The 13,278-nt window shown below is 42.4% G+C and overlaps 1 protein-coding gene across 1 annotated transcript in view; it reads right to left on the bottom strand.

Annotated features, from left to right (window-relative positions):
- The window catches only part of LOC128703084 (kinesin-like protein KIF19), a 295,621-nt gene that overhangs the window by 266,017 nt on the left and 16,326 nt on the right, over positions 1-13,278 (bottom strand). Inside the window, exon 2 of the mRNA XM_070103638.1 lies at positions 12,767-12,847. Within this exon, the coding sequence (XP_069959739.1) occupies positions 12,767-12,847 (81 nt within the window). The remainder of the gene's footprint in view (positions 1-12,766; positions 12,848-13,278) is intronic.

Raw genomic sequence — 13,278 nt, 5'->3', positions numbered from 1 at the left:
GTTAATCCTCCTCTCTGCTTCCTCTACGTTAATCCTCCTCTCTGCTTCCTCTACGTTAATCCTCCTCTCTGCTTCCTCTACGTTAATCCTCCTCTCTGCTTCCTCTACGTTAATCCTCCTCTCTGCTTCCTCTACGTTAATCCTCCTCTCTGCTTCCTCTACGTTAATCCTCCTCTCTGCTTCCTCTACGTTAATCCTCCTCTCTGCTTCCTCTACGTTAATCCTCCTCTGCTTCCTCTACGTTAATCCAGACATTAAACTTACTTCTTTTTTATCACACTTGTTTTAAACCTTTTTTTCCAGTAACCATTAAATACATGTGTGTATGTGAGGGTGTGTATGTGAGGGTGTGTATGTGAGGGTGTGTGTGTGAGGGTGTGTATGTGAGGGTGTGTATGTGAGGGTGTGTATGTGAGGGTGTGTATGTGAGGGTGTGTATGTGAGGGTGTGTATGTGAGGGTGTGTATGTGAGGGTGTGTATGTGAGGGTGTGTATGTGAGGGTGTGTATGTGAGGGTGTGTATGTGAGGGTGTGTATGTGAGGGTGTGTATGTGAGGGTGTGTATGTGAGGGTGTGCATGTGAGGGTGTGTATGTGAGGGTGTGTATGTGAGGGTGTGTATGTGAGGGTGTGTATGTGAGGGTGTGTATGTGAGGGTGTGTATGTGAGGGTGTGTATGTGAGGGTGTGTATGTGAGGGTGTGTATGTGAGGGTGTGCATGTGAGGGTGTGCATGTGAGGGTGTGCATGTGAGGGTGTGCATGTGAGGGTGTGCATGTGAGGGTGTGCATGTGAGGGTGTGTGAGGGTGTGTATGTGAGGGTGTGTGGGAGAGGATGTGCATGTGAGGGTGTGTATGTGAGGGTGTGGGGGTGAGGGTGTGTATGTGAGGGTGTGTGGGAGAGGGTGTGCATGTGAGGGTGTGTGGGTGAGGGTGTGTATGTGAAGGTGTGGGGGTGAGGGTGTGTATGTGAGGGGGTGGGGGAGAGTGTGTATGTGAGGGTGTGTGGGAGTGGGTGTGCATTTGAGGGTGTGTGGGAGAGGGTGTGCATGTGAGGGTGTGGGGGTGAGGGTGTGTATGTGAGGACGTGGGGGAGAGGGTGTGTATGTGAGGGTGTGTATGTGACTGTGTGGGGGGGTGTTTACTGGGACGGGTGTAAGAGGGGAGGGGAGGGTGGAGGGGGGGGAGAGAGAGAGAGAGAGAGAGAGAGAGAGAGAGAGAGAGAGAGAGAGAGAGAGAGAGGGGGGGGGGTGTACTCACCTATTTGTGGTTGCAGGGGTCGATACATAGCTCCTGGCCCCGCCTCTTCACTCATCGCTACTAGGTCCTCTCTCGCTGCTCCATGAGCTTTATCAAACCTCGTCTTAAAACTATGTATGGTTCCAGCCTCCACTACGTCACTTTCCAGACTATTCCACTTCCTGATTACTCTATGACTAAAGAAATACTTCCTAACATTTCTTTTGACTCATATGAGTCTTCAACTTCCAATTACGACCTCTTGTTTCTGTGTCCCCCTCCCTGGAACATCCTGTCTGTCCACCTTGTCAATCCCTCGCAGTATTTTATATGTCGTAATCATGTCTCCCCTAACCCTCCTGTCCTCCAGTGTCGTCAGGCCAATTTCCCTTAACCTTTCTTCGTATGACATTCCCCTTAGTTCTAAAACTAGTCTTGCTGCAAACCTTTGCACTTTCTCTAATTTCTTGACGTGCTTGACCAGGTGTGGGTTCCAAACTGGTGCTGCATACTCCAGTATGGGCCTGACGTACATGGTGTACAGAGTCTTTAACGATTCCTTACTGATGTATCGGAACGGTATTCTAAAGTTTGCCAGACGTTCATATGTTGCATCAGTTATCTGACTGATGTGCGCCTCAGGAGATATGCTCGGTATTATACTCACCCTAAGATCCTTTTCCTCGAGTAAGGTTTGCAGTCTTTGGCCACATAGCCTATACTTTGTCTGCGGTCTTCTTTGCCCTTCCCCGTTCAAGACTTTGCATTTGGCAGGGTTAAATTCAAAAAGCAAGTTGCTGGACCAGGCTTACAGCCTGTCCAGGTCTCTTTGTAGTCCTGCCTGATCCTCATCCGATTTAATTCTCCTCATTAACTTCACATCGTCCGCAAACAAGGACACTTCTGAGTGTATCCCTTCCGTTATGTCATTCACATATACCAACAACAGCACAGGTCCTAGCACTGACCCCTGTGGAACCCCGCTCGTCACAGGCGCTCACTGTCACACCTCGTGCATGACGGGTTAGTGCGCGCGCGCGCACGCCGAATATGTAAAATTGGTCAATTAACAAGAACTAATTTAAAATTAAGTCCTTCCTAAAATTTTCTCTTATACGTTTAAGTTAATGTAAAAAGTAATAATTTTGTACCAAAAGAACCTTAGGAAATTTACCTAACCTTATTAAAACAAGCGCAATTTAATTTAGCCTAATTGAACTAAATATATTTTAGACACATTTACAATAATTTAATAATAAACAAGCAATGAAATATATTTTTTTCGTTAGGTTCAGAATTATTTTTGCGAAATTATTGCATACACAAATTTTCGCTTCCCCTATACGGCAAGAAGAGCGTTGCTGTTGAAGCCAAAATGGCAGGTTTTACCTATATGACATATATGTATATACATTATAATATATATATATATATATTACATGTGGGTGTGTGGGGGGAGGGGGATGGTGTGGGTGGGGGAGGGGGATGGTGTGGGTGGGGGGGAGGGGGATGGTGTCGGTGGGGGGAAGGGGGATGGTGTAGGTGGGGGGAGGGGGATGGTGTGGGTGTGGGGGAGGGGGATGGTGTGTGTGGGTGTGGGGAGGGAGATGGTGTGTGTGGGGTTGTGGTGTAGTAGTGAGTGTTGGCTACCATGGTTACACAGTGTGTACACTCCATCACTACACGCTACTCCACCTGCTACCTCCACACTACAGTCTCCTCCAAACCTCTATAATACATCTAAACCCACGTAAACAACAACAAACAAATCACTTACTGTAAGTCACATACAACAATCACAGACCACACAAACCATGTTGATCACATCAGCTGTTTGTGGCACTCAACCTCGCTACTACGACCTCTCCTTAAACTAAATGTTTCGTATTCTCTCAACTCTCCTTCTAGATTTAACATACTCGGGAAATTTAACACAAATGATATTTTGTTTTAGCCCAAGTTTTCTTTTATGACTAATGGAAATAAGTCACTGACTTTTTTTCAGGGGATGGGGGGGTTATTCTAGGCGATTTACACATAACACTCTGCAAAATAACGGTGAAAATAGTGAAATTCTAAGCGCTTCCGTTATTTTTCACATTATCAAGGAATAGTCATTATTTCTTGATAATGTGAGAAACCACGAAAGAGATTCGAATTTCACTTTGGTTATTTTGCATACTGTGATATCACCTGTTTACTGTGATCTTGTTGCACATGTTACTATGTGTGATAATTGTACTCGTGTAGGTATATAAAGTTAAGTGTTGTACCAGGTACACTTAAACACCTTCACTATCATTGTACTCGTGTAGGTATATAAAGTTAAGTGTTGTACCAGGTACACTTAAACACCTTCACTATCATTCAGTAAGTGTTGCCACACCTGTGCGGATATTAATTATTAAAGTGACTCTTCCTCTCTTCTCATATACAGCCATTACTCTATAGTATACACCCTGGTGTATACTATACACCCTGGTGTATAGTATACACCCTGGTGTATAGTATACACCCTGGTGTATAGTATAAACCCTGGTGTATAGTGTACACCCTGGTATATAGTATACACCCTGGTGTATAGTATACACCCTGGTGTATACTATACACCCTGGTGTATAGTATACACCCTGGTGTATAGTATACACCCTGGTGTATAGTGTACACTTTGGTGTATAGTGTACACCTTGGTGTGTAGTGTACACCCTGGCGTATAGTATACACCCTGGTTTATAGTATACACCCTGGTGTATAGTGTACACTTTGGTGTATACAGTGTACACCTTGGTGTGTAGTGTACGCCCTGGTGTATAGTATACACCCTGGTGTATAGTGTACACCCTGGTGTGTAGTGTACACCCTGGTGTGTAGTATACACCCTGGTGTATAGTATACACCCTGGTTTATAGTATACACCAGGGTGTATAGTATACACCCTGGTGTGTAGTATACACCCTGTTGTGTACAATGTACACTGTATACACTAGGGTGTACACTGAATACAATGTACATCCTGGTGTATAGTGTACACACTGTATACAATGTATACCTTATAATGTATACCTTGGTATATACAATGTATACAATTTTACACTGTATAATAGTAATACATATATTAACTTTTATGTATATATTTTATGCTATTGTAAATTATTAACTATTCGGAAAGGTAAACCCGTAGGGAGCACACAGCACTTAGGAAATGGGAAATAATCAGGTTTGATGCGAGAAAAGGGAAGGTACTGGGAATTCTTTGGATCAAGAGATCTTCACCAGCATGACCAGCGTTTACCTGGAGTTTACCTGGAGAGGGTTTCGGGGGTCAACGCCCCCGTGGCTCGGTCTGAAACCAGGCCTCATGGTGGATCAGGGTCTGATCAACCAGGCTGTTACTGCTGGCCACACGCAAGCTGACGTACGAACCACAGCCCGGTTGGTCAGGTACTGACTTTCGGTGCCTGTCTAGTGCCTTCTTGAAGACAGTCAGGGGTCTACTAGTAATCTCCCTTATGTATGCTGGGAGGCAGTTGAACAGTCTTGGGCCCCCGACACTTACTGTGTTGTCTCTCAGTGTATTCGTGGCGCCCCTGCTTTTCATCGGGGGAATGTTGCATTTCCTGCCGAGTCTTTTGCTTTCCAAGTGCATATTATCACGTATCTCTCTCGCCTGCTTTCCAGGGAATACCGATCAAGGACCTTCAACAGTTCCCAGTAATTTAGGTGCTTTATCGTACTTGTGTACCATGAAAGTTCTTTGTACACTCTCCAGGTCAGCAATGTCGCCAGCCTTGAAGGGGGCCGTTAGTGTACAGCAGTATTCCAGCCTAGAGAGCACAAGTGATTTCAAGAGAATCATGGGCTTTTGCGTCCCTAGTTTTGAAGGTTCTCATTATCCATCCTATCATTTTCCTAGCTGTAGATACATTATTGTGGTCTTTGAAGGCGAGATCCTGACATTATTACTCCCAGGTCCCTCACATTACTTTTTCGCTCTATTGTATGGTTAGAATTTGTCGTATAACCTGATAGTTTTAATTTCCTCAAGTTTCCCATATCTGAGTAGTTGAAATTTCTCCTCGTTGAACTTCATATTATTTTGAGGGGCCCATTCGATCACAGTAACAGCCTAGTTGCAAGTGCAACTACCTGGGCAGCGCAATGACAGAGGCAGGGTTCATACATAGCTTGAAGATGAGGTACGATAAGGTTCTTGAAGCCAGGAGTGTGTGTAACACAGTAGCAGTCAGTGAAGAGGCGGGGCCTGAAGCTGGGCCTCGACCCCTGTTTCGGTATATAGGAGAGAACAATATATGCCTCTAAAAATCTTGTAACTGGTCGATTAGTTGGTTTAATGGGACTTAAAGCCTATCTACTAAACGAAGGTTATTAAGGCTGCATATCATTATTTACCACTCGTCAAGAATACTTTAATACCTAAAATAAAGATGAAGGTAGCCTCTGTGTATGACCACTAACATATACATCTCTGTGTATATCTCTTGTGTAGCTGATAATGTCTGAGGTAACTTGTATGGCAGCGACCACTGTAAACAGCACTCACATACTTACTATGACATGTGTACTGTGACATATGTACTATGACATATGTACTATGACATATGTACTATGACATATGTACTATGACATATGTACTATGACATATGTACAATGACGTATGTACTACGACGTATGTACTACGACATATGTACTACGACATATGTACTACGACATATGTACTACGACATATGTACTATGACATATGTACTATGACATATGTACTATGACATATGTACTATGACATATGTACTATGACATATGTACTATGACATATGTACTATGACATATGTACTATGACATATGTACTATGACATATGTACTACGACATATGTACTACGACATATGTACTACGACATATGTACTACGACATATGTACTACGACATATGTACTATGACATATGTACTATGACATATGTACTATGACATATGTACTATGACGACGTATGTACTACATATGTATGACATATGTACTATGACATATGTACTATGACATATGTACTATGACATATGTACTATGACATATGTACTATGACATATGTACTATGACATATGTACTATGACATATGTACAATGACATATGTACAATGACATATGTACAATGACATATGTACAATGACATATGTACAATGACATATGTACACGACATATGTACTACATATGTACTCGACATATGTACTACGACATATGTACTACGACATATGTACTATGACATATGTACTATGACTACTATGACATATGTACTATGACATATGTACTATGACATATGTACTATGACATATGTACTATGACATATGTACAATGACATATGTACAATGACATATGTACAATGACATATGTACAATGACATATGTACAATGACATATGTACACTAATATATATGTACACTATGTACACTCATATGTACACTCATATATGTACACTCATATGTACACTCATATATGTACACTCATATATGTACACTCATATATGTACACTCATATATGTACACTCATATATGTACACTCATATATGTACACTCATATGTACACTCATATATGTACACTCATATATGTACACTCATATATGTACACTCATATATGTACACTCATATATGTACACTCATATATGTACACTCATATATGTACACTCATATATGTACACTCATATATGTACACTCATATATGTACACTCACATACGCTGGTAACCATTATTTTCGAACACAAGCGTTGCCTTGAAATACGACTCGATGTTGGAATGGATTTTCATATTGTGGTTTCCTGTAAATACAAAAACGTTCAAGGACCACAATGGAAATAAGTCACTCGGAATTTTGGATTATCCTGGGTAATTTATACTGTGCATGATAACTGTACTCGTGTGTATCTGTACCTAAATGAACTTACTTTATCTATATGATAGAGTCCCAGGGAGGGAGGGGTCCCTGAAAGTAAGGGTCCCTGGGAGGTAGGGAGGGTCCCTGGGAGGGAGGAAGGGTCCCTGGGAGGGAGGAAGGGTCCCTGGGAGGGAGGAAGGGTCCCTGGGAGGGAGGAAAGGTCCTTGGGAGGGAGGAAAGGTCCTTGGGAGGGAGGAAAGGTCCCTGGGAGGGAGGAAAGGTCCCTGGGAGGGAGGAAGGTAGGGAGGGTCCCTGGGAGGGAGGAAGGTAGGGAGGGTCCCTGGGAGGGAGGTAGTTGGTAACCTAGCTGGCTGACAATTATAAACAACTAGGGGAGGAGGGTCATACAGCGCCTAGTAATGATAGGCAATCAGGTCTGATCCTGGAGAATATCCCAGATTCCTAGGATGAAGAGCTCTTCACCTGCATAGGAGCTAGGCACCATGAACGGCGCTCTCCGTCGCTGCGGGACTGATCACCTCGTCTTTTGTACATAGTTCTATAGTCTTCCCATTATGTCTGAGTTTGTATTGATAAAGTCACTGGATAGCGTAACGTCTACAAATAAAGATACCCAGATGTTGTAAATGTGTGTAATTCTTCAACAAAGAGCTATAGGTCAGCCTCGACGTGACGTGACTTTCCACACCAAGCCACAATACTGCTGTGAAACATAAGATACCGAATTATCAATACTTTCTCCATTCTTCAAAGATCTCAGCGAGTTTTTAGTTTACTCTTACTACAAGAGAGGTACTGCATGGTTATGGAATAACCTATAACTGCAGTTTCAGCCATCACTTGCATGGAATTCCTCAAAGCATCATTCTTTCATCCATCACATAGTTGTGTTACGTTGATATCCTTGTAATTACACTTACACAATGACGACTCGTCCAGTTTTCAGTTGAAGAAGAATGGGACAACACCCTCCAATCTTTCACGTCGAAATCATAAAACAAGAACACCAACTTGAAAAGTTCTACCGCAAATCAAACAATAAGAACCTTATACACTTCTCTGTTTATTCAATAAATGGTTGAATATACCGACATGTCAATACACAAGCTCTGCTTTTCTCTGAATTAATAAGAGTCCCTGGTGGACGAGACCTTTCCTCAATAAAATGTCATAAATTGTGTATTGCGTCTTAAACATTTTTTCTCTCACTACGACGGGATAACTAAACAGAGGTTAATATTCTGTTTCTTCGAGAGTTTAGATACAGCCCCCAACATCTACAAGAGGAATGTGGCATTTCACACCATCTACGATTGCTGACAAGCCAGAAAATTTCCACTTTGAAAGAGGTCGAATATTCAGACAGACATCTCATTCTTCCCCACATGAAAACACTTCTGATATATCAATACAGACATCGAAAAAAATGGCACTAATGCAGCAGTTATCCCTCTCAAAAACAATGTAAGCTACCATGAGCTCAGTCCACACCACTCACATAACCCCAGTGTCAGTTTGCATCAATCCTTGTGATGAATGTGATGGATGGGTCATAGCAAAGACTTCACGCAGCTTAAACATCAGAATACAAGACCGCCAATATACTTAGATATAAGGGTAAGATGCCGACATGACAGAATAAAAGATATCTGCGGAGCAAGTTTTTATTGCGATAACGTTTATCTTGAGTTTAGTTTCGCACGAGGCTAAACGTCGTGACAAAGTTTTCCTTGCATGCAGGTCTCTCATTTAACCAATTCTCTAGCAAAATTCATTATCATCGCACGTCGTGGAAATACAGTAAGACATATGCACAATACAAATATTTAGTGTACTGATTGTGCATGTGTCTTATTCCCACAATCTGTCAGTATTAACATACCTGTACTTAACGCTCGTGTCGTCCACGAGACAAACATTCACACCTGATCTCTGAGCAAGGTGCCAGACTCACCGTCAAGGAAGGGCACAGGGCCAGGAGACTATGAAGAAAAGAAAGGTGCTCTTAGTTAACCCAAGCTTCTAGCACATATTACATGGACAGTTACCAAACGTTAATCAGGAAAGATTTCAAACCTAGCACTGCCCAGTAGACCTGCTGCATTGTTCCATTACTCCCACCACTGACTGTAAATAGTACAGCGATACCTACAGACTGTGAAGGACACTTGTGTAGAATTCAGTAGCTTTACTTAAGGTTGATGAAGCCACTCGTACCGATATCTCTCCTTTAATAAATGTCCTAAACTTTATACAAGTGTCCCCTCCCCCCACACACACACACACACACTACTGACCTAGGAATCTTGCACTACCTCATATAAACTTAGATTTTAACACTTGAGTGATTCCTGCTCATGCAACTATCTTGAAATGGTTGCAAGAGTTGGCTCACCTCTACTACTCCACCTCACCTCATGGACTGTACATGCATCCTAACTGTAACCTCTGTAAAAGGTAAGTGTAACTCAAAGGCTCGAACCTCCGATCTTCCAGACTAAAGTACAGTGTTGGAACTTTGCAACAGCATCGAGTAACCTCTAAAACTTAAAGCTCTACATAGTGAAAAAAAAGTTATCTCCAATTAAAACTTATTTTACATCTTTAAAGCACCATGTTGTGACCATCACAGGGCAGCCCTTACATAGTGTTCAAGTGTATTCCTGTTAACAAAAACAGCATATTGTCTTAAACATACGTGTGTACATAACTCCAATTATACACAAGCATATCCCTGTGGCATGCTACATTATGGCACTAAATAAATCACAGAACAAGTGGGGACCCCATGGCACTGACCTGCGAGTTTCACCATTCACTTGCCGTGGGTTCAAATCCCACCCGTTCCCTATTTACTTCGTGCAATACCGTCAGGTAGACGAACAAGACGGTTACAACACATAGGTACCTTATTCTGCTTGTATTCAATTGAACCCAGGCGAATATAACTGTAGAAGTAACTCTGTAGTGATCAATCTGTAGACTACATTATACTACTGTGGCTACGGTAATGCTTTATTGATGTGAATATCACAATCAGCATTCTTGTTTGGTCAGTACTACCAGCCTTGAAGACGACATAGTAGTAGTTTAAGACTTATTGATGTCATTCTGGTCATTATTGATGTTAGTGTGGTCAATACTGACTGCAGTGTGGTCAATACTGACCCCAGGATGGACAATACTGACCTCAGGGTGGACAATACTGACCTCAGGGTGGACAATACTGACCTCAGGGTGGACAATACTAGCGACAGTGTAGACAATATTAACCTCAGTGTGGACAATATTAAATGGTTGGACAACATTGTAATATTAAGACAATATAGCCTGAAAACTTAGTTTAGCTTCACAGACCTCAGCTACGAACTTAACACTGATAACAATAATAATAATAATAATAATAATAATAATAATAATAAAGGATTTACATTAATCTGCAAGAGTGACTGACGGACGTGTCCAGACTTTGACAACAGCCAGTGTACAGACTGGACAACTAAGAGCTATTATTCCACCTCAGCTCATACAAATCTCAGCCGTATCGATGGAATGCTACCTCATCTCCCCTCCTCCCTCCCCCAGGATGCCACCTACCACCCCACCTTACACCTAGGTACCCATTCACTGCTAGGCGAACAAAGACTAAAGACGCAAGAACTTGCCCAACACCTACCTCCAACCTCCCCGGGATTGATCTCGGATCTTTCGGTTGTAAGGTAACATCGAGGTACGCGTTTGTAGTAACAGAAACTCTTAACATTTAGCAAACCTTTCAATGAAATCCTGGAAAAGATTATTTAGGTAACACAGACTAGCGCCATCTGTGTTTATCAGGAATCACTACAGGTGTTTCCTGACACGGGTCTCAGTCACATGACCCACAGCTGGAGCTTTTGGTCATCTGACCGAGGCCTTCCACTGGCTTACTACTACACCCGTTTAAAAATTATGTTTAGGACTCATTATTCATTTGAAGATAAATAAGATACTCTTTGTAACATTTAGGTCAGTAATGAAGTCACTGACAGGCGAAACGTTTCAAAAATAGTTACCGAAACGTTGCACGAGTCTCTCATTTATCAACTTTTTCCAAACCATTTATTTATATCATCTGATGAGCAATTTTGAGTCCACGTTTGTGATTTTAAATTCTATTGAGTGTCAATAGTGCCACCAATCATGTGTGACACATTACCCAACCTCACTACCGGGCAGTCAGGGTACAGACTACATACCTTGAGTGCCACACCTGTCAGTGTCAAGCAACATTTTTCTCTCCCTGCTCCTGGAGCAGGGAGAGAAACATGGCTTGTAAACAAGGCCGCTTAACTGTGGCAGAATAGTCTAGAGTGTCACTTGGGGAACCTTGTCAGTCTCCCCTGACGTGGTTTCGAGTCCTGCTGACTGCGATCTTGATCTGTATATATTCGTTTGTTTCTACGTGGGAGTGTGAATGTTCAACATGTTGGAACACTCGAGAGTCGACTGTGCAGAAGGCACAGGTTGGTAAAGCCTGCTGTGCTGGCGAAACCTTTATCAAAAGATACCCAGATGTTGCACACGTCTCTTATCCAACATCGTGTCGATGTTAAACAGCTTTGATGTGTACAAGGAGTCTTGTAAGTCTATATTCTTGTAATCCCCCCCCTCATATTATAAGTAAACCATGGTTTACTTATTCGTGTGTCAACGAAGGTTACAACTGGTCATTAACATGTAAGAAACACACCTGATCTACCTACCTGGAGGGTGTTCCGGGGGTCAACGCCCCCCCCCCGACCAGTCCTTGACCAGGACCTTTCATTTAGGTAAAAGTTTCGCCATAGAAACTATCAACCCAGACTGATAAAGTCAATGAACGGCGAAACGTTTCCTTCAAAGAATTTACTTACTATTTCTGCATCTTTCTCACTTAAAAAAACCGCTAAACCCAGCTGGGCGATAGAGCGCGAAACTACAGAAAAGAGGAAGCGGTGTACTAGTAGTAGTAGTGTTAGTAGTTGTGATATAAACTGAACACTGAACATGAAAGTCATTCACTGCTTACAGCCACAAAAATTTATATGCAATAAAAATACATCAAAATAACAAAAACAAGGAACATAAGCAATTAACATAAATAATATCATACCAAGTTATAATAACCCACATCAACTAAAACCTTTACTAATGTTAAAATGCTCTTCTAAATGTTCCTCGAGGTCCCTGCAGGCACCTCGGTAATTATGAAAACTATGAAGGAAGAAAGGCCAGAGTCGTGGCCAAATTGTTAAACTATGTTTCACTGTACATCAAAAGCTACACAAAAGGGACAGGAGCACCACCTACCTAGTGAGGGGTATGTGCTCGATCCTCAGTCGACAGATTAGTTTTAAGATGATTCCTCTTCAATGAGGAGTAACAAATACGCAAGTCCTGCTGCACCTTGTAAAACTTTCTGCTAGTCTGCAGGGCCGACCGCCCCCCCCCCACTTCAAGAATATGTGTGAGGAAAGGTGAGTAAAGGGAAAGGTGTGCATGATGAGAAAAGTGCGAGTGAGTGAATGGGTGTGAGAGTGTGTGTGTGTAAGGAAACAGTGTTGATAGATTACTTCAAAGGTTATGTATGGCAGTGTAGTAAAGACTGGAGCCTCACCTTGGTATCGATGGCTTGAATGATGCGGTAGCAACCTTTGTTTCTCTCCTCACTGGTGAGGGGACGAACCCGCACCGCCACCTGAAACGCAACAAACCTTAGTCATCACCTGCAACACAACTGACCTGCGACATAAGTGTTAGTCATCACCTGAAATATAAGTATTGGTCACCACCTGAAACAGCTAACAAATTTATAGCGATTAACGGGTGTTCCGTAGCTCGGTACTCAGCTCACACACTGAGGTCCGTGGTTCGATCCCCAGTACGGGTGGAAACATTAGGACACCTGCTGTCACTGTTCACCTAGCAGTAAGTAGGTACCTAGGTGTCAGCAGACTTGTGTGAGGTCACATCCTGGGGACAAAATTAACCTAAGTTGCAGAAAATGCTATGGTCTGTATAAGTTGTATCATGTACTTGTAGAAATAATAATAATAATAATATTATTATTATTATTCCCACAAGGAAACTGTCTTACTAGCCAAACCATACCACGGGTGGGGTTAGAAC

This window comes from Cherax quadricarinatus, chromosome 86 (assembly GCF_038502225.1).
Source record: "Cherax quadricarinatus isolate ZL_2023a chromosome 86, ASM3850222v1, whole genome shotgun sequence".
Taxonomy (NCBI): Eukaryota; Metazoa; Arthropoda; class Malacostraca; order Decapoda; family Parastacidae; genus Cherax; species Cherax quadricarinatus.
The sequence above is the reverse complement of the archived record's forward strand: the minus strand, read 5'-3'. Positions and strand labels throughout refer to the sequence as shown.